Source organism: Moschus berezovskii, chromosome 16 (genome assembly GCF_049115385.1).
Source record: "Moschus berezovskii isolate FMDL1 chromosome 16, NW_MosBer_1.0, whole genome shotgun sequence".
Taxonomy (NCBI): Eukaryota; Metazoa; Chordata; class Mammalia; order Artiodactyla; family Moschidae; genus Moschus; species Moschus berezovskii.
Window position 1 is genome coordinate 15,558,303 of NC_142475.1, and position 25,512 is coordinate 15,583,814.

At 49.0% G+C, this 25,512-nt stretch overlaps 1 protein-coding gene across 2 annotated transcripts in view; it reads left to right on the forward strand.

The window, feature by feature from the left end:
• The window catches only part of MATN2 (matrilin 2), a 166,806-nt gene that overhangs the window by 130,651 nt on the left and 10,643 nt on the right, over positions 1 to 25,512 (forward strand). For both annotated transcript variants that reach the window (XM_055431892.2, XM_055431891.2), the window contains exons 8-13: positions 2,729 to 2,851; positions 5,880 to 6,002; positions 6,206 to 6,328; positions 18,794 to 18,916; positions 20,092 to 20,214; positions 22,398 to 22,520. In XM_055431892.2, coding sequence (XP_055287867.2) covers positions 2,729 to 2,851; positions 5,880 to 6,002; positions 6,206 to 6,328; positions 18,794 to 18,916; positions 20,092 to 20,214; positions 22,398 to 22,520 — 738 coding nt within the window. The remainder of the gene's footprint in view (positions 1 to 2,728; positions 2,852 to 5,879; positions 6,003 to 6,205; positions 6,329 to 18,793; positions 18,917 to 20,091; positions 20,215 to 22,397; positions 22,521 to 25,512) is intronic.

The following is a 25,512-nucleotide window of genomic DNA, read 5'->3' on the forward strand; positions in this document are numbered from 1 at the left end:
CCCATGGGCTTAGTTGCTCCATGGCACGTGGGATCCTTGTGGACCAAGGATCGAACCCATGTCCCCTGCCTTGGCAGGGGGATGGACTCTTTGCCACTGATTTACCAGGGAAGCCCCAAGAATCTTCATGTTTCTGAATTTAATTAGAGTATGTTAAATCCTTCTTAAAGATAGTGTTGGCCCTTTAAAAGTTGCGGTAAAATATACAGAACAAGGGGCTTCCTGGGTGACTCAGTGATAAAGAATCTTGCTGCAATGCATGAGATGTGGGTGCAATCCCTAGGTCGGGAAGATCCCCTGGCGGAGGGCATGGCAACTCAACTCCAGTATTCTTGCCAGGAGAATCCCATGGACAGAGCAGATGGGCTGGTGAAAGTCCACAGGGCCACAAAGAGTTGGACATGACTGAAGTGATTGCCTATAGAACAAAGTTTACTGTTATAACCATCTTTAAATGCACAGTTTGGGCTTCTCTGATAGCTCAGTTGGTAAAGAATCCGCCTGCAATGCAGGAGACCCGGTTCGATCCCTGGGTTGGAAAGATCCCCTGGAGAAGGGATAGGCTACCTACTCCAGTATTCTGGCCTGAAGAATTCCATGGACTGTGTAGTCCATGGTGTCGAGAAGAGTTGGACACGACCACGATGGGGGACTTTCACTTCACTTCACTTCAGCGGCATTAAGTACATTTTTGTTGTTACGCAACCATCCTCACCATCCAGCTCCAGAACTTTATCTCCCCAAACTGAAACTCTGAACTGATTAAACAGTAACTCCCCATTCCTCTCTCCCCCAGTCCTGGCAACCACCATTCTATTTTCCGTCTCTATGACTGCCTACTCTAGCTTCCTCATGTAAGTGGAATCTTACAAGATTTGTCCTTCTGTGACTGGCTCATTTCAATTACGATAAGGCTCATTCCATGTCAGAATTTCCTTCCTTTTTGAGGCTGAATAATATTCCACATTCTGTATTTGCCACATTTTGCTGATCCATTCAGTAGACACTGGGCTGCTTCCACCTTTGGTTCATTGTGAATAAAGATGCCGTGAACATAGATATGTTCAAGGCCCTGCTTTCTGTCCTCTTGGGTATAAACCCAGTAGTGGAACTGCTGGATCATGTGTAATTCTATGTTTAATTTTTTTTTGAGGAACCTCCATACTGTTTTCCATAGTGGCTGATCAGCTGGCTTTTTAGAACAGCACTTACTGAAGATAATTTTACTTTTCTCTGATGATGTAATGGAGAGATTCCTGCAGGTCCTACACTATGTGGGGCCCAGTCTGTGGGGCCCTTTGTGTTCTGTGTCTCTTTATTTGGCTCTTTGTCTCTTTGCCTGTGGCTGGTGTTTTATTGCTAGGTCTATTTTTCTTCACTGAATCTCATTCCTTGTTTTCTGACATTCACTTCTGTTTCACACAGGTGAGGCTGTTGATGAACTGAGAAACTGCACACAGCTAACAATAGTCTGCCTCTCCTCGTGCAGAAGGGATGAAGTACAGAGAGAGTGCCCAGGGCCTGTGACTCGTGGCGGCATCTCTTCTCTTAGGCCAGCCCCTGCAGGTCATGGGAGTTCTCTCCGTATGCTCTGTCTGCAGCCACTTCTCTGTGCACACGGAAAGTTCCATCCACCAGTCACATGGGAGGGCACATCCCTTTATGGGATGGTCTGAGGTCCTTTGAGTATGGGTTTCATTTCATTTCTTTTCATACATCTTTGTCTTCTCAGGAAGAGACGTCTTTCCTAGGGGCCCCAGTAAGTTCTTCTGTCTCGTTGGTGAGAACTAGGCATCTTCCCACCTCTAGACCAATTCCTGGCAAAGGAGAACATGCTTGCCAGGCTGGCTTATACCACTCATGACTCATGCCTTGGGGGGTCAGGGTTCTGGTTTCAGGAAGACAGGGTAATGCTTATTGGCAAGGCAACCAACAGTGTCTGCCACATCCCCGGGAAAAAGAACAATGCAGCTAAATGGCTCCAGCTCAGCCCCTGAGGTTGGTGACCCGTCTCACAGAGGCCCTCCACAAGCTCAGGGGTGGGGTTGACCCAGCATGTGGTTTTAGCATTTTCTACCAGAAAATGAAACTGCTAATTGACTGCTGGTGGTGATGCTGCCGATGTCTGCTGGCAGAAATGCAGCTTGGATGGGGGTGAATAGGACAGAGCTGTGACAACCTGGGCCAGCGTCAGAGATGCGTCTCCTCCAGTTTCTTGATTACGGATGGTGTCACGCTCTCACCTAGAACCCAGTGGCGCTTTGGACCCTTCTTACTGTAACTGCCTTTTCCTGCCTCTCCTGAATCACTGGGTATCTTGCAAGATCAGTTGCTGTTTATTCTGCCTTGTGCCATCCCATGTTGTTGTCAGATGTCACCGCCGGCAGCAGTGACATGCTTTGAGCCCTAGTAATCAGGTTAACTGGAAGAAGAGACTGAATTTTCCCAGCGTTTCCATCATTCTTGGGAGCAGATGGACTGGGAACTGTGGCACTCAACCCATTTCACCAGCGTTTTGGCCATCTATTGAGGAAGAGACCCCTGCTGGAGAGTGCAGAGGGACATACCCCCCAGGTGCCAGGTTCTTCCAGACAAGCTTGTGGAGAACAGGAGATGCTGTCTGTGTCCTGTGGAGCACCTTCCTTACTGAATATTTACTGGGAGGGGCCAACCTCAGCCCTGGGAGAAGCCCCAAGCCTGAAGGAGTGTTTGCCCTTTCTCCCTTCAGGGATCAACTACTGCGCGCTGAGCAAGCCGGGCTGTGAGCATGAATGCATCAACACGGAGGAGGGCTACTACTGCCGCTGCCGCTGGGGCTACACCCTGGACCCCAACGGCAAGACCTGCAGCCGTGAGTGTACCCGGGTCAGGGGCTCTGGGAGGGCCAGGTTCACACACAGGCCCCGGGGCTCACTAGCAGTCAGTCACTTCTAAAGCTCCCGGGTTTCCTATGAGCCTGATGGTCCAGCAGCCTTAACTTTCCTGGCCTCAGTTTCATTGTCTGTAAAATGGGACTACTCATGCTGCCTACCTCAGAGACTGGATTGTGAAGAGTGAAAGAATCAGCACATAGAAAACACTTAGAAAAATGCTGCTAGACACATAATAAAAGCCCAGTAAATATTAGCTAGGCATCCCTGGTGGCTCAGATAAGGTTAAGAATCTGCCTGCAATGCAGGAGTCCTGGGTTTGATCCCTGGGTCAGGAAGATCCCCTGAAGAAGGGAATGACTACCCACTCCAGTATTCTTGCCTGAAGCGTTCCATGGACAGAGGAGCCTGGCAGGCTACAGTCCATGGGGTTGCAAAGAGTTGGACATGACTGAGCAACTAACACACACAAATATTAGCTAATATTATCATTTGCTCTTGAGAGCCTTGATTAAGTCAGACCAGCCTGATTTCATCCAAACTCTGCCTCATACTAGACATGTGACCCCAGGTAAGGTATTAAAGTTCTCCAAGCTTTGACTTTCCCATCCGTTTAAAGAAAGTGAAGATGATAACAGCATTGATTTCCTGGAGTTGTTAAGGGGATCATGAGGACTATTTCAACCTCTTAGCTTGGTGCTTGACGTGAGGAAAACCTGCAATTAAAAATAAGAGCTCTTTGTTGTCACAGAGCCTGGGACAGGAACCAGAAAAGAGACAGACCTCAGAAGGCCCTTGGGCCACTGCAGACCTCATCTGAGGGCAAGCTGAGAAACATGGGACTCTTTACGAAGCATTGTCTTCATTTTCTTATGTAAGAGGCGCAACACAGCTCGGTCCAGTGATGTCAACGTGGAAACTTGCAGGATGTGCCAGCTGGATGGTTCCATCTCTTTTTTACGAGGCACAGTCTCCACTGGTCCAAGCCAGCGGGGGTGGGGTGCGTGACACAGCAGGGGACGCCCTGACCCCGGGGTGGGGGCCGGCGAGGGGCTCAGTGGCACGGCTGGCACAGAAGGGGCCCTTTGTGGGGCTTTCCATCCAGCAAGAGGCACATGTGCTCCAGCTTTGGGGACAGAGGTAGATTGTGAGTGAGAACAGTACAGCTGTTCAGTATTTGGGCCTTCTACTGCCTGGAGGGGAAGTTTCACAGATGAAGTATTAGGTGCAGAGCAGTCCCCAGGAAACCTCGTGCCCTTTTCGGTCTTCAGAGGGAACAGAGTCCTCGATCGGGCTTTCGAAGCATCAGTCTCTGAAGTCAAAGCATTTCTGAACCAGAGAGTTGGCACTGCTCTGCACTTGCCTCTGGAAGTCTCTGAGTCCTTGTGAGAAGCCAGCAGTGAGCAAGGGTCCTTCTGCTCGACAAGGAGACGCCCCGGTGAAGATGGATCTGTGTACAGTCTGTCTGCCTTCTCTTCCAGAAGCATGGGGCCTGCCAGCTGACAGCTCTGACAGGCATCCCAAGGCAGGCTAGGTGTGACCTGTACAAGCCCATGTAGCGCCGCAGGGGCCGTGACCTGCCTCTCCCTCCCCACACACCTTGGAGCAGAAGAGATTGAGCCATCTTTTGTTTCTGGAATCTAGCAAGAAGGACCATCTAGTCAGCTTCAGGAAAGTACAAACCAAGCCATTTCTTCCTAGGAGTCCCCAGAGACAGCCTGGTAATCCTATTCCCCATGGGGGCTCAGGAAGCCCACAGCCCATCAGGATAGGAAGCCCTTATGAGGTGCTTGCTCTGTGCAGGTGTGGCCAGGATCACTTCCCAAGCACTCACTCACTTTATCTGCACCAGATCCCAGTGAAGCATCAACATTCTTACCCCCATTTAAAGACAGGGAAACAGGAGCAAGGGGATTAAGTTACGTTTCCCAGGATCACGTGACGGGTAAAGGGTGAACTGAGATGTGAATACAAGTCTCTGGCTCTTGAGATCATGCGAATGTTTGCAGTAGGCACAGCCACGGGTGGGATGTTCCAGAAGGCACAGTCCCAGGCCCTGTGGGAGTCAAAGAGGCCCACCCCATGGCCCTGCACAAGGCCTCCAGTGTCTCTCCAGTCTCCGGGTGTGCGTTTTCTCCATCAAGGAAATCTGGGAGGCAGCCTGCAGGGCTGTCTGGTGGGAACCAGTTCACCGCAGCTGTGTGTTATCCTAGCTGGGCCAGCTGTGCAGAGCTCGGGTGCCAGGACTGACCACACACGCAAGGTCTTGGCATTGGTTTGTTTTCTGAATCTGGATGTCCTGGTTATGGGGGATAACAGCATTTTTTCTCTTTCAGACACAAAGGAACTATACAATTATTTCTTCCCCAGCTATATACTTAGTAATGATAAGCATTCACAAAGTGATTATGTATGCCAGCTACTGTTCTGAGGGTTTTAGGTGAATCAACTCCTCCCACCATGTTCCTAGAAATAAGCGAGCCTCCACCCCATTTCTCAAGTCATGAGATGATGGCAGAGAGGCCAAATGACTGCCCAGCAAGCATCTCACAGCTGGGAAGCTGGTGGGGGGAGGTGGGATTTGAGCCGAAATAGTGTGGTGTGGAGCCCTCCGCAGTCCTGAGACACGGCTCTGGCAGCCACGGGGAGCCGGCGGGGTTCGCGGCTCCACCACCCTGAGCCTGATTCTCCTCTCTGTGCCGTGGGGAGGGCACCTTCTCTCAGCGGTGCCCCCGGGGATTACAGGTGATGCGTGCTCAGACCTGGCGCAGGTGCAGAGGGCTGCTGTCATTACCACCTTGGCTGGAGTCACATGCACCTTACTCCTCAAAGAAATAGGAAATAAAACAAACCAGGCCAGTGGCACAGGGTGGAAGGAAACCATGCACCTCTCTCTTTTGGGCATCAGTGGAGTGAAAGTGCCGGGCAGCGGCTCCCTGGGGAGGTGGTTTTGTTCTCTGATGCCCTCCTGGCTTACTTCAGGGGTTTTTCCTGGGTGGTCGCCTTCAGGGGTGGATCACTGCGCCCAGCAGGACCACGGCTGTGAGCAGCTGTGTCTCAACACCGAGGACTCGTTCGTGTGCCAGTGTTCCGAAGGCTTCCTCATCAACGACGACCTCAAGACCTGCTCGCGTGAGTGCCCTTCCTGCTTCTCTGATAGGGAATGGCTTTGCTACCGGCGTGGAGATACATGACGGCCGCAGGGGAGAGCGGCCCCGCTCTGTCCTCTGCCCGTTGCTCCGGGGGAGACGGTGGGGCTGTCCCCTGGGCAGGAGGAGGAGGGTTGGGGGGCACGCAGGTCCGTGATCTGATTCCCTGGCCGTGGGGTTTTGCAGGAGTGGATTACTGCCTGCTGAGCCGCCACGGTTGCGAGTACTCGTGCGTCAACACGGACAGATCCTTCGTCTGCGAGTGTCCCGAGGGTCACGTGCTCCGCAGTGATGGCAAGACCTGTGCCAGTGAGTGTGTGACGTCGGACGAGGGGGACCCGGCATGGGTGATCGTGGTGGGGGGCGCCAAGGACAGTGACCATGGGTGGGTCTGCGCCCCCGGGATCATGGGTGAAAGTGTGCGAAAGCCCCCTCCCAGCGATGTCAGCCCCGGTGGCTGCGGCTTTCCTACCCCAGGACGGCTTTTGCCTCTTCCTGCCCTGGCCCGAGGTCATTTATGAGTTACAGTGAAGTAGATGCCTTCCTGACTGCGGACTTTCGGCTGTGCTGCACGCTGAGCGCCTGCTTTCTCTGGGCCGCAACCTCAGCGGAATCCTCACCTTCAGACTAAGTGAAAAGCCTAAAGTGACCGGCTCTTACGGGGTGGGTTCAGGCTCTGGACTCCTGTGACTCCAAAGTCAGTTCTTCGAGAAGGGGAGACTCCTGAGAACCCGGTCCCCTCCCCCAATCCGGATAATTTGGCAGCAGATGAGGGGGCGAGGTTGGCAGTGAGGTTTCCTGGGTACATATTTCCCGGCAGCTGGTCCCAATTCCTGTCTCCATTACTTAAAAAAAAGCTCCCAGATGTCCTTCTCTTCACTCAAGGATGCTATGTTTTCTGCCCTGCAGTCCTGTTTCCAAGTGGACCAAGATAAAGACTTAAAAATAGTCATTTTGAGAGAAGGGGTCAGAAGTGGAGGAACAGGATTGCCATATACCTTGCGGGTCCTGCTAGTCTTTCCAGTTATAGGACCAGGTTCCCTGACCACCAATACAACTGTGGTCACAACCTAACATGTCCACCTTTTTATTGCATCTGTTCACTTGGGCAGGTGCCCTGATTGCATAGCTGGGTGTGCCTCTCTAACTCCGCCGCCTGTAAGAAAAGGTTTCCCCCATTTGGGATGGAGTCTTGAGTTTTACGGCTTGCTTGTGGCTGCCTGCCCAGCTGTCCTGGCCAGCACGGCCAGCACAGGGAGGGGCTGGACATCAGGGTGCAGAAAGAGAGTGGGTGTGTCGAATTGCATGTATATTTGACTGCATGCCAAAGCCAGAAGCCTGCTTTTTGACTGATTTAATTCTCCATGCATTTCTTTAGATCTTAGAATCCATGCATTTCTTTGGATTTCCCCATTGCTGTGATAACCAAGAACTGACTATAAGATAATCACAGGACGTCTAAGAAATTTTCATGACCCTTCCAAACAAATGCTAGCCCTCCTCCTTACAATTGCGTGTCCCGCTCCCTCCTTCCAGTCACATCTGTTGTGGCCACTGACACTTTCAAATGTCCATTTTCTCATTTATAGGGCTTGTAACTAATGATACAGTTATATCATCCATTTGAGTAAATGTGCAACAGTGCCATTAGAAGTGAATTTTGATATGTATTTGTTTATTATATATGGTGTGTCTATATCATATGAGTTAGAATTATCCTATCCTCAGGCAATGATTGGAGTAGCAAATGGTGAAAGAAAGTGAAGTCACTCAGTCGTGTCTGACTCATTGCAACCCCATGGACTGTAGCCTACCAAGCTCCTCCGTCCATGGGATTTTCTAGGCAAGAGTACTGGAGTGGGTTGCCATTTCCTTCTCCAGGGCATCTTCCCAGCCCAGGGATCAAACCTGGGTCTCCCACATTGTAGGCAGACACTTTACCATCTGAGCCACCAGGGAAATCAGGGCCCCCTGATAGCTCAGTTGGTAAAGGAAATGATAACCCACTCTAACACTCTTGCCTGGGAAATCCCATGGACAGAGGAGCCTGGAGGGCTGTAGTCCATGGGGCTGCAGAGTCGGATATGACTGAGTGCACACACAGGCAATGGTGGTATTTGTAAGAGATGCATTTTACCCGCCATCTGACACATAATCTGTTGAGCTTGTCCCCTATTTGAAGCCTCTGTCTGCCCTGGGTTGATTCAGTCTAGCTGCCCTGTTCTGTAATAATGGGCTGTGTGTTCAGAGTGGCCTTAGTAAACTGGGGTTGGGAATGTGTGTTTCCCAGCTCTGTCCCAGATCACAAAGAGCCTGACACCATGACTGCATCTTTTTCGTAAATCATGCTGGGCTGTGGGTGGGGAGCCTGCTGGAGTTCAGCTAGGCCTGCTCAGCAGATAAGGGTGTCCTTGGCCCTTCATAAAGGCAGCCTCCACTTACTGCCTTGATAGCAGGTGGCCTGAAGAATACTCTGCTCACTTTCTGGAAGGTTCTCTGAAGCATGGAAAGCAGACACAATTTCCCAGGGCCCTGGAAGGAATAGACAGTTATTCTCACACCCCTGCAGGCACCTTGGGCTCTCTGGCCTCTGGGGTGACGCCCATCCTCCCTTCCTCTTGGTCCCCTGACCCCCAAGCTGTGATCACCCCTTGGAGGGTTGTTCCACAACCCTTAAGGGAGTTGAGGTGGGGAGGGAAATCAGGGGGTCTCTTCTGCAAGCTGCAGCTGAAAGGACTCCTCCCATCTCTACCTGGAAATTTCTGAAATAAACCTAGTGCAAGCGCATCTCAGCATCAGGAAGGACTCTCTAGTCTAGATGTGCGTGGAGCGCACAGCCCACAGGCCTGCGAGATTCTGGAGGTTAGAGACACGGTCTTACTCAGAGACTGAGTTCCAGGCCTTGCCCACAGGAACTGCTCCATAAAATTCAACAAATGTTGAGTGAACGGGCAGAGACCACCTGTGTTTTCATCCTGTGGCACCTGGCACAGGGTCTGTCTTCTGTTCCAGACTCTTCAGTGGACCTTGACTTGGCAGGTGGCAGAGAACACCTTCCTCCACCTCCTGAACCCCACCCAGGTCTTCTTCCCTGTTCCCTCCGTTTCTTCAAAGGAGACAGCTCCCCTCTTCTCTGAGCAGGGCCTGAACCTCTAGCCCAGCCTGTCTCCACTTAGGACAACCTCCCTATACCACCTCTGCTGGCAGAAACCCAGCCCAGGGCCAGCATCACCTCCATGGGGAACTTTGTGCCCTCCTGGCCTGCTGGGAGCAGCTCTGCTCCACCCGCTGCAGTGAGACCCCATCAGGACCCTTCCCTGTGGCCATCTGTGCACAGATCTAGAATCAGCATGGCAGAGTAGAAAGAACACTGAACTAAGAGCCCAAAGACTGGCTTTAAATCTTGGGAGGGAACTGACCTCTCTGGATCTGACTGCATGCATGCTAAGTTGCTAAAGTCGTGTCTGACTCTGTGACCCTCTGGGTCACAGCCCGCCAGGCTCCTCTGTCCATGGGATTTTCCAGGCAAGAGTACTGAGTGGATTGCCACGCCCTCCTCTAGGGGATCTTCCCGACCCAGGGACCAAACCCACCTTTCTTACGTCTCTTGCCTGCATCTAACTGTTCACCTGTAAACTGGGAATGACCATTTATGCCTCTTGCTCAGGGTCACTTTGTGGCCCAGGGAAAGATGTTCACTGAAGTGCTTGGGGAACTTGTAAATTGCCGTAAACCTGAAGGTACTTTTGTTGAAATCTTACTTCCCACTGTTAGATGGCCCCACACTAGGAGAGGGCTGAGGTAGCATCTTACTTTGCTGCCTGGAGACCTACTCCTGGTAGGCCTGGCCTACCCTCTTTGTGGAGACTACCTGGGAGGAGTCAGACTCCAGAGCCCAGGCACTACCTTCTTCTAGCAGGTGGATGGTGCTAATACAGACCTGAGTGACAAGCATAGAGCACTGGGAATTGCAGCTGGAGATACTCCTACACTGGCCACCAGAGGTGGGTGTGCAAAGGCTTTTTTCCTACCTAATGCCTCCCAGACTGGCTCTGAAGGACTGAAGCAACCTTGAGCAAGACAAGAGCAATGTGTTACTATATTTAGGCAGTCATCAAAAAATACTGCATGCTTGGTGACTTAGCAGCAGAAATGGAATTATCTTGCAGTTCTGGAGGCTGGACATCCAAGATCAAGGTGTCAATATGGTCAGCTCTGGTGAGAACCCTCCTCTGAGCTTTCAGATGTCTGCCTTCCTGCTGTGTCCTCCCATCACACACAGACACACACATAGAGAATAAACTCTCTTGTAGTCTCTTTTTAGAAGGGCACTAATCCCATCATGGGGGTCCCACGCTCATAACCTCATCTAACCCTAATCACCTCCCAAAGGCCCCACCTCCAAATGCCAGCACATTGAGGGTTTGGGCTTCAGCTCGGAATTTGAGGAGAACACAGTTCAGTCCCCAACAGAGACTGGAGAATAAAGACCACTTTACCCTTTACCCTCGTGTGTTCACATTAGAGGTTGAAAGGAACAGAAGGAAACAGAGATCTTTTCTTTCTTTTCTGGCATGGGGTGAAAACTAATGCCCCTCAAGCTGACCCTGGGGGGTCAATGACAGAGTCAGGGCTAAAACTGGGGTCCCCTGACTTCAGAATCTCTTACCCGGGGTGACCTCGAAAAATACGTCTCAGTTGAGCTGCTTCTGGTTTGTCTAAGAAAAAAAACCTACACAGAGTTAGCAAACGAATGGCTGCTGCTAGATTTATTATTTTTTAAAATGCCAGCAAATGGTGTAATTCTGTCTCTCAGCCTTGGTCACCCTCTTGGCAGGCGGCCCCTGTGGCTTTCTCCCTCTGGGGTTGGGGTTGGTTTTAATAACCTCCTACGTGGAGCCCCAGACACAGGATTGCTGTCTGTCATCGCCACAGAGATGCAAGTCCTCGGAACACATTACCCCATGATTGCTGCACCACAGCCCGTGCGTGAGTCACCAGATGTGGAATCCAGATGTGAGGAACAGACTGGATCAGTGTGTGGGGCTGTGAGACTCAGGCCCTAAAACCTGCGCTACGTCCTGAAGCGTCTGCTCGTCTGGATCGCAAGTCGCAGACCCCTTTCATGATAAGGCTTTAATTAATATGTAGACCTGCCTTCTGATATGTTCTTTTTTAAAAAAGAGGATTCTTCTTTAAAGGGAAAATGTTTTATTCCTGCATCCTGAGATCTCTGCTAAGTCCTTACATCCACGTCACATAAAGTGATGGCTCCCAGTCTCTGGATTTGAGTTTAGGTACTTCTGGTTCATTGATGCTCAGTCTCCGCAAGCACTTCCTGTGGGTCTGTGTTGTGCTGGTGATATTGTACTGACCCTGGGCCACCGTGGGGTTGATGCAGGTTCAGTTTCTGCCCTGAGAGAGTTTAAAATTTCTCAGGGAGGAAGGATATTAAGGGTGGATCTTCCATTCTGTGTGATGAGAGTCATGGTGGGGGAAGGAGAGGTGTCACAGGGCATCTGGCAGGGGGACCCTCACCTGGTCCAGAGGAAGTCTCCTGAGAAAGAGGTGTTTGATCTGACCTTTAGAGACTGATGGAGGGACCTGCGCAGAGATGGAGGGTGTTATGGACTGAATATTTGTGCCCCACCCCAAATTCATGTGTTGAAAGTCTAACCATGAAAGGTGATGGCGTTAGGAGGCAAGGCCATTAGGTGATTAGGTCGTGAGGATGGAGCCCGTATGAATGAGATCCCTGCCCACGGAGCTCTCCAGTCCCTTCCGCCATGTACGAAGTCTGTGACCTAGAAGAGGGCTCTCGCCCAACCTTGCTGGCATCCTGACTTCAGATTTCCAGCCTCCAGAACTGTGAGCAATACATTTCTGTTGTTTATAAGCTACTCAGTCTGAAGTGTTTTGTTAGAGCAGCCCTAAAGGGCTAAAACGGAGGGGGTGGTCTTCCTAGGCCCAGGAAATAGAACATGCCAGCCAGGGTCCAGAGAGTGAACTGAAAGAAGCTGAGGGTACCGAGTACTGAGTAGTAAGTGCCGAGTGCTGAACTGAGGGGGAGACTGGACAGATGTGAGCCTGGAGGAGCCACTGGGACGGACCACTGCAGCATTCAGAGTTACATTATGCTATCTGGAGGTTCGGCTTCGCTTGAGAAAACTGTTTTAGCTTGCCTTCTGAGAACCTATCGGCCTATCTGAGCAGCCTCTGCTGAGTCTGCCGGGCGAGGATGACCCCTGGACCAGGGACCACGGAGGTGACAGACCTGTGATCTAATCACACCTCTGCCCCCAGCACGGCTGAAACTAATCGTCTCTGCAGGGTAAGGGGCCTTGGGAAAGTCACACCCACTCTGTGTACTTCAGTTTCTGTGACTTTAAAGGAAGGTGTTGGACCAGTTCATCCCCAAAGTCCCTTCCAGCCCGAGGGTAGAGGCTGGCAGAGTAAGGGCTCCATAAACACTCACTGAATGAATGAACTCTTGTCGGAGTGCCCACCATTCTCCCCAGGCTGAAGGCCCCCTGTAATCGTGAGTCAGGGATGTTGGCTCTCTTTGCCTGTTAGGGAACCACTGACATGCTTTCCTAGCAGGGAGTATAGCTCCGGGGAGACGCTGACTCCAAGCTGGTTTCCAGACTTGGTGACTGAAAGGCAGCTGAAAGCCTGTGGTTGGGGAGTTAGCTACAGCACAACTTTGGCCTTCTCTGATTTACCCTGTGTGGTTCTTTAATTATGAGTGACAGGAATGTCCCTGATGTGCAGAAACTGGACGTTTTGCTGAACAAATGCGAATTGCACTCTGCGAGGCTGGAAGGAGGGAGAGAAAGGGGAGCCCAGCTGACCGCCACCATCCACACAGCGTGGGTTCTCATTTAAAACTCTCGTGACCCTTGGTTTTCAGATTAGAAAGCTGAGGAAATGTTTCCTTTTACTCAGCAGGCGTTTGCTGAGGACCTGCTGTGGGGGCCAGGCATTAAGTTAGGAGCTGGAAGATTCAGGAGAGGAGGGCAGGTGCAGCCCGTGGTCCCCTGGAGGTCAGAGCCCGTGTGAGCGTCGTCCAGTGAGGAGGCGGGCATAGGTCCAGAGCAACCAGTAACTGTTCGGTGCTAGCTGTGATGCTGGGCTTTCCTATAGCTCAGACGGTAAAGAATCTGCCTGCAGTGCAGGAGACCTGGGTTTGATTCCCTGGGTCAGGAAGATCCCCTGGAGAAGGAAATGGCAACCCACTCAAGTATTCTTGTCTGGAGAATCCCATGGATAGTGGAGCCTGGTGGGCTGCAGTCCACGGGGTCGCAAAGAGTCAGACACGCCTGAGCGACTAATACTACTACTAGCTGTGACGTTACCAGAGCGGCAGGTGCCTGGGGCTGTGCGGCTCCGTGCAGAGAGGCCCAGAAGACATCTAGAGGAGGTGGAGGCAGCAGACGATCAGCTGGGCAGAGCCCTGTAGAGGGAGGGCTTCTGGCTTGGTGGGCTGCCCTGGTGGCTCAGCTAGTAAAGAATCCCCCTGCAATGCAGGAGACCGCAGTTGGATTCCTGGGTCAGGGAGATCCCCTGGAGAAGGGATAGGCTACCCACTCCTGTATTCTTGGGCTTCCCTAGTGTCTCAGCTGGTAAAGAATCTGCCTGCAATGTGGGAGACCTGGGTTCGATCCCTGGGTTAGGAAGATCCCCTGGAGGAAGGGAAAAGCTTCCCACTCCAGTATTCTGGCCTGGGGAATTCCATGGACTGTATAGTTCATGGAGGTTGCAAAGAGTCGGACACAACTGAGCTACTTTCACTTTCTGGCTTGGTCCTGAGGTGCTGAAGGAAAGTACTCAGAGCTGGGGGGAGCGTGGCTGAGATGAGGCAGCGGGCAGGTCCTGTGAACCCCACCAATGAGTCCTGGCCAGACTCTCAGGAAGCACTAAAGGGCGTCAGGCGGATGGAGGGAGGGACGTCTGCACGCACGCTTTAGGAGAGGACTCCAGCCGAGTCCAGGAGAGTGGGCTGGAGGGCGCGAAGACCTAGTTGGTAGATGGAGTAAAAGCCCAGGAGAAAGATGACGGCAGGTGGTTCACGATGATGGAGGAGCGGTATCACCTCTCTGGACACCTGGGAAGGTCTCTGAACTTGAGTTCTGGGTCCCGCGCTGGCTTCTCACTTCTGGCGGTTTGTTGGTGTCATCCGTGGGGCTTTTTAAAACATCCGAAAGTCCAGGCAGCACCCTGGACCTCTGGAAATAGAGATTATTTTACGTTGATTGATGCAGCCTCCTTGCAGGACGTTGATTGATTCAACCTCCTTGCGGGACAATTTGAAAAATATTTATCCAGGGGTAAATGTTCCTACCCTTTAGTGAGGCAATCCTACTTTTAGATGTTTATCTTTGGGACCCGCTTTCCCATTGTATGCAAAGCTACAGGCACACGAGTATCCCCTGCAGTAACAATTGTAATAGCAAAGCCTAGGAACGACCTCAGTGCCCTTCCAATAAGAAACTGGTTAAATGAATCATGGTGCTGCCTTTAAAAAATAATGACGTAGGATGTCAAAGGTGAGAGAGAAGAGTACTTTTATAAGATTTTTTTGTCTGTTTAAATTTTATTTTAATTTTTATAATGGGTAAAAGGTATACATAGTTTAAAAATCAAAACAATACGAAAAGACGTGCATTAAGGAGTTTGGCTCCCACTCTTGCCCACCCTTCCATCCCACTGCCTCCCTCCAGTTCCCAGGTAACTGGTGGTGGGCTGCCTCCATCCAGGGTGGCCCCTTCTGGATTCACACACGTGTATTCCTTCCCTCCTTCACTGTCCACCTGCGTGACTGACAACATATGGAAGTAACAGTGCTGTGTCACTCCTCCAGTGAAGTTATCAGAAACACTGTGGCTGCTTTCTGGGAGCTCTCTCTGGCTTCTTGAAGTCATGTTGTCTTCACTCTAAGGGAAGCCGTATTGGGAGCAGCCCTGTGGAGAGGCCCACACGTTGAAGAACTGAAGCCTTTGGTCAACCTCCAGGAACTGAGGCCAGTGCACACATCAGTGAGCTCAGAAGCAGATCCTCCAGCTCCAATGGAGCCTTGGGATCAATGCAGCCCCCAGGGGACCAGCTTGACTGCAGCCTCATGAGACACTCTGAGCCAGAACCTCCCAGCTGAGCCACTGCTGGCTTCCAGACCCTCAGAAACTGTGTGACATCACACATGTTGCCTTAAGCTGCTAAGTGTTGGCATGCCTTGACATACCTTGTTTCACAGCAATGGATAGCTAACATTCCATTTTATTTCCATTCCATTTGTGTTTCTTTGGGGGTTTCCCTGGTGGTTCAGCTGGTAAAAATCTGCCTGCAATGCAGGAGACCTCAGTTCGACCCCTGGGTTGGGAGGATCCCTTGGAGAAGGGAACAGCTACCCACTCCAGTATTCTGGCCTGGAGAATTCCATGGACTGTATAGTCCATGGGGTCACAAAGGGTTGGACATGACTGAGCGACTTTCACTTTTCTTTATATGAATAAAAGCCAATACAGATATCTGTTTATATTTTTCCCCTTTCCTTGCTGCTGCTGCTGCTGCTAAGTCACGTCAGTCGTGTCCGACTCTGTGTGACCCCACACACAGAGTGTACCACTGTGTACCACATTCTATGCCTTTTTTCCTTCACTCAATGATGTTTATTGGAGATTTCTTCAAACCGTTACATAGACAACTTCCTTATTTTATTTACAGCTGCTTAGTGTCTCATTGGGGTTTCCCTGGTGGCTCATTTGGTAAAGAATCTGCCTGTGCTGCAGGAGACCTGGGTTCAATCCCTGGGTTGGGAAGATCCCCTGGAGGAGGGCATGGCAACCCACTCCAGTATTCTTGCCTGGAGAATCCCCATGGACAGAGGAGCCTGGGGGTTGCAGTCCATGGGGTCACAGAGAGTCAAACACGACTGAGCGACTAAGCACAGCGTCTCATCGTGTAGAATATTTGTTCAGCTTGTCTCCTGAGTAGTCGTGGACATCTGGGTTGTTTCCCACTTTTCATTATTACAAGCGATGCTGCTGTGAATGACTTGAAAGTATATCTTTTCATATGGTGCCAGGGTATCTGCAGGAGAGGGTCCCAGAAGTGAAGCTGCCAGGTCAAAGGCAGATGCTTTTGTACTTTAGGCAGATAGTGCCAGATACCCCCTCCAAAGGGGACGTCTCCCCTTAGTAAGTTTGAATTTTGAATCATGGGCCTGTTTTGCCTTTCAAATAATCTCTATAGGTGACTAATGTTCCCCTGAGATTGAGAAACATTGCTCTATTCTCTTGTTCAGATGCCCTGAGCAGGTAAGAAGGGAAAAGGTTAAAAACCCAAATTCTCTACGTGTTTTTAAAGCATGCACACAACAAAATTTCCAAACAGCTATTAGTACAAAAGCTCCGGAGAGCTCAGAGGCTGGGCTGGGAGCTCCCAGGATCGTCTGCAGCCAATGGTGAGGATGCCCCCTGAGAACAGTGCTTTCAGGCTCAGCCGGCTCCCGATAGAGGAAAGCAGTGCCCCTCTGCCAAGTACAGACTCGTCCTGCAAGAGCCTGGGGCTGCCGATGACCTTTCAGGATCCCTGTGGGAAGACTCAATCACTCTTCAAAACTGCAGCCTGAGATGAAGCTATGGGGACTGGACAGGGCATGGGGGATGCTCCAGAAAGAAGGGGCGTGCTCAGAGGGGGCCTGTCTGCATTATGGCTTGACAAGGCTGGCCTGAAGGAGTTATAGCTATTTTATTACATTGGAAAATGGAGTATTCTTAATATAAATTCATGGTGAGGAAAAAAAACCACTCACCTCCACAGCCAGCCGGCTGTCTGCATTATGGATCACTCAATTGTATTTCCACTCAACACTACGTGAGGGGTTACCCCAAGCCATCGAGAAATGTTCTGCATCAATAATGAGTCTAGACTGTGCCCGGAGAAGTCAGTCATGTTCTGCGCAAAGAGCAAGGGCCAGCTCTGCTTTGACTCCCGTCTGCAGTTATAATTTCAGCTGATACAATGCTTTCCCACTGTTCAGATTTTGGCGGCCCTTCTGCCCAAACGAAGAGAAAATTCCCTTCATGTTTGGAAGCTTACTTTAGAGTATAGCAACACAGTGTAGCTGGGGAAAACATGGGCTTTGTTATCAGAAGATTACGTTTTTAATCTGGTGCTGTCACTTATTAGCAACTGATGTTGGAGAGCCATTAATCTTCCCAAAGCATAGTTTCCCTGGCTGGTAAATGAGAATAACAACAGCTGCTTTAATTAACCCATAGGGTCGTTCTCAAGACTCCCCTCCAAGAAAAATACTGCAAAAATGCCTTAGAAAAAAAGCGTATGGTCTGTGCCTGGCTATAAACGTGATTATGCGCTTTGGAGCATTCATTTTAAAACCTCACTTCACAGCCACTGTAGAAATTTTGCTCCATCTGAAATGATGGCGTTGACTCTCAGAATTATGCTTGGTTCTTAGAAAAAGTCCCTTTCCATCTGTCCTCAGTATCAGGCTTTAACACATCAGCCTGGTTTTTACAGCCTGCTGCCACAGGAGCTGCCCCAGCCCGTCTATGGCGATGCCATTCTTCAGTTGCTCAGTCCTGTGACCTCAGGGTCACCCATGACTCTTCTGTCATATCCCTGTGAAGATGGACTCTTTATATTAACCCATCAGCAAAGCTTGCATGCGCTGCCTTCAAAGTCCAGCCGCAGTCTGACCCTCTCACCCGCCTGTCTAAGCCACCAGGGCCAGTGCAATGGCGCTCTTCCCACTCTCCCTGCTCCAGCCTTACCCATGGCCTGTTCTGTGCACAGTGGTCCTTTAAGAAAAAAGTCAGTTTGTGTCACTCCACTGCTCAGGACCCTCCAGGGACTCCTTCTGACTTAGATGTAACCGCTGCATGTGACTCCCATGAGGTCTGTCCTGGCTCATCGCCTGCCCGGTCCCCTGATCTCCTAGACTTTCCTGAAACCTGCCCCACCCGCTCCTGCCACTGTTTGCGGATGCCGTACTTCCTTGGGTGTCGTTCTTTCCGAACACCACGCATTCACTCGTCTCTTTCTCCAGGGCTCTGCTCAGGGTCACCTTCTCTGACAAGGCATGGAAAATAATAAGCCCTCCGCACGCCCCAAATCCGCAGGCCCTCTCCATCACCCTCATCCTGCTTTTCTCTGTAGCACCTTCTCCTGACATATACATTTGTCTGTCTGTCTTGTCCCTCTTTCCTTCCGCCCCTGCCACCACATGTAAGCTTCACAAAAGCAGAAACTTGGTTTTACTCATTGTTACGTCCCCAGAGACTGGAAGAGTGCCTGATTCAGAGAGAGGGGACTCACGAGACATTCCACCGCTCAGTGAGCAGATGAATGAATGGAGGGAGGGAGGGAGGGGTGACCGGAGTGGGACACATGCTTGCATACATAAGCAGATACGCAGAAAATCACGGCTATCTGATAATCTGACATTATGGTTGCATGATAATGTGGAACTTGTTTTGTAATATTTATAGGCCATTTCTGTCTCTCCTTTTGTAACTTGTCTCTCCGTGTCTTTTGTTCATTTTTCCTACAGAGATGATAGTATTATTTTATTTCATGTGCTTTTTATATGTTAAGACATTTTGCTCATAGACATGCTTTCTATTTTGAGATGTGCCCTGTCGGATAAAGTACTGCTTTCATTTAAGGTGTCTGAAATATCTTAAAAGATCAAATAAGTCAGTAACGTATGAATCATTTCCTTTTCTGTTTCTCTGTTTCCACTTGGATTCTCAGAACTGGACGCTTGTGCTTTGGGCATGCATGGTTGTGAACAGTCATGTGTAAGCAGTGGAGACTCTTTCGTGTGCCGATGCTTTGAAGGGTATCTACTCCGTGAAGACGGGAAGACCTGCAGAAGTAAGTTCTTATTGGAGTGGGTTCCTGTTATTATGTCTGATCTCTGCCTGAAATCCACCAGCCTGATCTCTGTGTAAATCAGTTACTCTCAAAAACCATTGCCACAAGATCAGTAAATGTAATATGGGATCCTGGATCAGAAAAAAACTGACATCAGGTTGAAAACTAAGGAAGCATAAATTAACTATGGGCTTTGTTTGATATTACTGTATCACTATTGGTCCATTCATCATAAGCATATCACACTAATGTGAGACGTTATACTAGGGGAATCTGGGTATGCGGTTTACAGGGAGTCTGTGTACTGTCTTCTCAATTTTCCATAGATCTAGAACTGTCCTAAAAAAAAAAAGACTATTAAAAAGAAACAAAATGGACAAGTGACAAAAGTCAAAGCCAAAGCCACAACTGAAGGTGATCTGCCCCGTGACAAGAAATGATGTACTCTACTGCAAGGATGTCCAGTCTGAAATGCGGATGCGCTCAGCTTTTAACGCTGTCATTTATTAGCTAGGCAAGCTGCTCAACTTCTCTGAGCCTCTGCTTCTTTAACAATATTGTTGCTATTGTTTCTGGTGGCACAAATCCCTCTTAGAGACCCCCTTTTGATGAGGCCATTCCTACCCTCTCAGAAAGCAAGGTCCCTTCCATAGGGCCAAGACATGTCTCCGTCAAGTCAAAGGGGGGTGGGTAACCCTGGGCAAATGAGTCCTGCCCTTGTCAGTCATCTTCTCAAGGTTCTCAAAGCTCTCTTTACTAAGCAAAACTCATATTGACACATTTGAAAAAAAGATGGCCACCTGGAAGTATTACTCTCTTTTTTCATAAAGGAAAGGGAAGCCTGCAAGAGGTTAAGTGATTCTCCCAAGTCATGTTGTCAGGGAAAAACTCACAACTAGATTTCAGCATCACCAGTCCAAATTGAGGTTTCATCTCCTAAGTAATCATACCAGTGCCCGCGGAAGGCCCGTGATGGATTGTGTTTTTACGAGACACTGAAGTAGGTGCTGGTGGATGGCGGTGGCTGTGACAGTGAGGACGCTCAGAGAGTGAACCCGAAGCAGAGCTGCTGAGCTCAGATGGCCCTGGAGTCCAGGGGCTGAGAAGGATGGATCCTTCCAGGTGAAGCCCAGGGAAAACTGATGGTGGGAAATTTTTAACTTTGCTGTCCTCAGGGAAAGATGTCTGCCAAGCAGTGGACCACGGCTGCGAGCACGCTTGCGTGAGCACTGGGGAGTCGTACGTCTGCAAGTGCATGGAGGGGTTCCGGCTGGCCGAGGATGGGAAACGCTGCAGAAGTAAGTCGCTTCGACTCAGGACAGTTAGAGAGCTTCATTTAACGTTGGAAGTTTTCCGTTATAGTCAGTGTCACTACTGTAAGTCCCTGCCTTGGGTGCTCTGAAACCGCTGTGCTCGTGATCAGTACACGGGACCCTCAGTGCTTCAGCAATTTCTCAGCCAGGGTCCTGAGTTGTCAGGCTGTTCGCTGCTTTCACTTTCTCCCAGTTGTAGCCCCTTTCCACAGGAGTTGTGTGCATGCTCAGAGCCTAGCAGAGTGCCTGGCTAGTCATTGGAAGGGATTAGAGTCGGGGTTAGCAATCACGGTGAGGGTCAAAGCATAGTTGTGGTGCTTTTTCTTCTTGGAAAACCTTGTAAGTAAGGGGAGAAGGTGAGAGAAGGGTTTTTTTTTTGGAGGGGGGGTCTGGTTTATCCATTATCATTTACTTCTGTGGGTCACTCAGAACAGATTATGGGAGTTTTCTTAGAAGGTATATTGCTCAGGGTTCTCCAGAGAACCAATAAAATATTTGTGTGTGTGTGTGTGTGTGGATAGATGGTAGATAAGGAATCTGCCGGCCGGTTGGTGACCCAGGGAAGCACTGATAATGCAGTTCCAATCTGAAGGCAGTCTGGAAGCAGAATTCCCTCTTCTTTGGGGGAAATTCAATCTGTTTTTACTCTAAAGGTCTTCAAAATAGGGCCCACCCATATTATGGAGGATAATCTGCTTTACTCAAAGGCTCGTGATTTAAATATTATCTCATCTAAAGAAGTACCTTCACAGCAACATTTAGACCAGTGTTTTATGCAACAACCAGGCGCCGTAACCTAGCCAAGGTGACGCATAAAACGAACCATCACAGCCCCGAGAGGGAGAGACGGGGCCATGTGAGCTCAGTGAAGTCGGCAGGAGATGAGCACGGGGTCAGGATTTCCACGCCTGTGAGATTCTGAGGTGTTAACCCCTTCTTTGGGGGGGGATCTTGATACAGTCTCTAATTGTTTTTGTGATACTCGGCTCCAGTGGAAGGGATGGCCCTTTTTTACTTTAAAAAAAGAAAAAAACTCATCTGCTGCGGAGGTTGATTTGGGGGAATTTCATCACAGATTGCTGAGATAACTTGGGGCTTCCACAGGTCAGTACAGAGTTGGGTAAAGGAGAGCTCACCCTCATTATTCCTGCAGGAGGAGGGGCTTCTGCCTTTAGCAGGAAGTTCTGTTTGCAAGACCGATTTCTGGGATGCCCGTGGGTCCATGGGCTGACTCTGCGGGGCGCCCTACGCAAGGCGGTGTTTTGCCTTCACGCGGCGGTGTCCTCCTGCGGGGACCATGGCTACAGATCTGCCCATTATGTCTGCCTGAGCCGTTCGTCCATGCTTCTGTTTCTGTAAGCATGGAACGCACGTGTGCATCATTTCTACACTCAACATGCTTTTTGCTCAATAGGTTGAGCTTGTACAACTTGCACAACAATAGGTTGAGGTTGGACAATTGTACACAAGGCTCAACTTCTTCCTCTGAAATTTGATTGCTAAATCAAATCCTCCCATTCCTCCTTCCAGAGGGATCTGTAGTCACTGATTGCAATTTTGTAGGAAGCTTCTCGTCTTAGGGAGCTAATGACAGAAAGGAAGCAGAGAACAGAAGGCTTTCATACTGTGGAAGAGGACCACTCAGGACACTTCCTGACTCAGATGTGTCATCGAGTGGCTGTGTGACCTTGGGCCGCGCTGTCAAACTTTGTTTCTTCATGTATCCATTGGGCGTAACTATCCCTGCCCTCCGCTCTCCACAGGATGCTGTGAGGATTAAAGAGCTGTCACTACTTTGAATAGTCTGAAGTGCCTCACACATGAGAATTGTACATTAGACAATTGAAACTGGGATGTCTATGGGGAAAAATCAATAGGGTGGGAAAATCAAACCTCAAAGTACCTTGAACAATTCTAAAAATTATTAAGAAATCCAGGACACCTGATTACCCAGCTTACCATTCAGTTTCATGGAAACTAGAGCTTTCTAAGAGGTGATTTCCTTTACCATGCCCTCTCCTGAGTATTAGACTGAAAGGGGGGATGTTATAGAGGAGGCTTGAGTGGAGTTTTTAATGGTTTATTTCCATGATCTGTCCTGACGTGACTGTTCAGTCCAGCTCATTTCTACACTGACGGGCTTGCTTCACTTCCTATGTCACCCTCAGGGAAGGATGTCTGCAAGTCGACCCACCATGGCTGTGAACACATTTGTGTTAACCGTGGCAATTCCTACATCTGCAAATGCTCAAAGGGATTTATTCTAGCTGAGGATGGAAGACGGTGCAAAAGTAAGTGATCTGAACTGGGTATTTTTTTCTTTAATTTGGTTTGGGAGCAATTGTGTTTTTTTGGAGTATTTGTAGGAAGTAAATCCCTCACCTCTGCTTCTACCATAGCTATAAATGTGTATGCATAGATACAGAACGGGGAAGAGAGCTTAACTGTACCTGTGAAAACATTTTTGGTTTCAGTTGACAGTAAGTTCACTGTCAGCTAAGAGTCTAGAGTGATCCTAGCTGAATAAGAATATCGGGAATGAGGGAGCTAAGACTTGTGTTCTTAAACTTAAAAAATAATATCTCTGAAGTGGCAGAAAAAAGCCTTGAGAGAGGTATTTTATAATCTCAGTAGAGAACTTTCTAAACATACATGAAACTTAAAAAGGAAAATGTATAATGAGAGATTAAAGCTATAATAAATTTTTTACCTTTTAGTTATCAGAGTTCAGTAAGTTCAATGATTCCTTATGTTGGCAAAGGTATGTTGTAATAGGCAATTGTAAATTTATCACTAGGTGTCTGAATTGGTACAACTTTTAGGAGGGCAGTTTGGCAAATATTTTAATTTTAAAAAATATTTAAAAAATAAATGTTTTTTAAATTTTTTTAAATAAAAAATATTTTAAAAATATTAAAAAATTTTAAACCAGGACACTGGTCCTGGTGTCTGAGTGATTCCCTGGCCCAGCAAAGGGACCACGTTTCCAGAGCTCTGAAGGCAGGGGGGTAACACCCCAAAGTATGGCCTCATTTTCCACTCTAGCTTCATTGGCCAAGCTGCTGCCAAGAACAAAGGCCGCAGCTCCTGATACCTGGCAAACAAATGCAGGACTGCCTTAGGAACTGGTTGCTTCTCTGAGGTAACCCCTGCCCCCAGTGTGTTTGGAGAGGAGCTTCGAGAACAAGTTGGGGCGTGGCTGTCCTTCTATGAGACTGGAGAGGTTCCACAAAAGAATCTGGATGTCATGGAGGAGACAGTGGTTCCGGCAGAGGAAGCAGCTGATTGGATTCCTAGAAAGCTGGAGAAACAGGAGAAGAAACGCTTGAAGACGGAAAAGACTGGCTGCGCTTGCCCTGGCATCACAGCGTGAGGAGCATGACGGGACAAGTGCAAGATCCAGAGAGAAGCCAGAGCCCCAGGAGGCTCCTCAGGAGGATGGAATGGAAGACCCGCTGTCTCCTTCCCCATGCCCAAGAAAAAGAAACCTTTTTCCAAGAAGGAGCTGGTTAGTAGTGATCTTGAAGAGACAGCCAGCAGTGGAAGTCTTTCCAAGAGGAAGAAATCTTTCCCCAAAGAGGAACCAGTTAGTGACCCAAAAGAGTCAGGTAACAAGAGGGTCCCCAAGACAAAAAGAGGAAAAATTATTTTCAAAGGGGAAGCCACTCCGCAGTGGACCTGAAGACGCTGCTGCCTGCAAGAGCAGTGGCTCCAAGAGAAGGAAAACGCTCTGAAAGCTATCCCAGGAAAAATAGAATGGACGTTTCCTTAGTGGGGCATAATTTGCAGAGTTATTTCCCAACCATCCCCTAGAGCCCAATAAAAATAAAAACAAACTCACAAGGAAATAAATAAAGGAAGGCAGTTCCAGTTCTAGGAGTTTATGCCGCAGAGAAGTGCTTGTGTTCACAAAGCCACATATGAAGGAATATTTGTGCAGTGTTATTTGTAGAGCAAAAATGGGAAATAAGGGCCTATTCATTAAGATGCTGATTAAATAAATTATGGTGCATCTATACATTAGAATACTATACAGCTGGCAAAAGGAATGAAGCAGGACTTCCCTGATGGTCCGATGGGTAAGAATCCACTTGCCAATGCAGGGTTCACGGGTTCGATCCCTGGTCCAGTAGGATTCTACATGCTGCAGAGCAACCAAGCCTGTGCATCCTCACTGCTGAGGCCACGTGCTGCAACTACTGAAGCCCAAGAACACAGAGCCTGTGCTCAGCAATAAAAGAAGCCGCTGAAATGAGAAGCCCAAAGCACCACAACAAAGAATAGGTCCAACTAGTCGCAACAAAGACCCAGGACAGCCAAGAATAAATAAATAAATATTAAAAAAAGGAATGAAGCAGCTCTAAATATATCCTCAAGATATTTTAAGTGAAAAAAGCAAGGTGTTGAGTGGTTTATAGTGCCACCATTGATGTATTTTGCAAAAGGCTCCCTCTAAGATACTCTCTCTCTCAAGATAGGTATCGCTACAGAGGTAGACATAGATAGACAGATATGGATAACCTTTGCAGTGTTTGGACTTTGTTCCATGTGCATGCAATATTTTTTAGAAAAAAAATGAAAGATAAAGGATAGAGACAAATTCTAGAAAGCATCATGGTGAGGAAGTTCAGTATGATGTCAAGTGAAAAATAAAGGAAGAAACTGGGGATCTATGTAGAAAAAAAGACTTGCGGTACCTTTCAAATACCAAAGAGACAGTCACCTCATCCATTATTTATAGGACACCCCCAAACCCTGGGGAAAGAAAGGACTCTGGGGAGAAACCACAGCTTGGTGCAGGGACAAAGACACGTTGTCTCAGAGAAACTGTGATTAATTAGTTGAGATCATGAGCTTTGATCTTATGGATTTTCATGGATTTGAACCCACTATTCCTACATTTGTGTGACCTTGGAGAAATTATTTAACTTCTCTTGAGTCTCATTTTTTTCATATAATATTAGGATGACACCTTACAGAACTGTCTTGAGAAATACATGGCATCGTGTGTTTACAGAGTTTAGCCCAGTGCTGGCACCTTCTCAGTGCCTGACAAATGATAGCTACTGTCATCCTCACCGCAGAACTGTGAACAGATGGGGCTTTGGTGGTAAGGCAGTGAGTTCCTTACCACAAGAGCTGTTCAGGCCCAGGCTGAATGGATGGCTACAGAGATCCAGTAAAGATATGAGCAACAGGGGGGCTGGACCAGTGACCTTTAAAGGTCTTGTCCAAATCCGAATTTCTGAAACCCTGTGAAAATTAAGCTCAGAAGGCAAATCA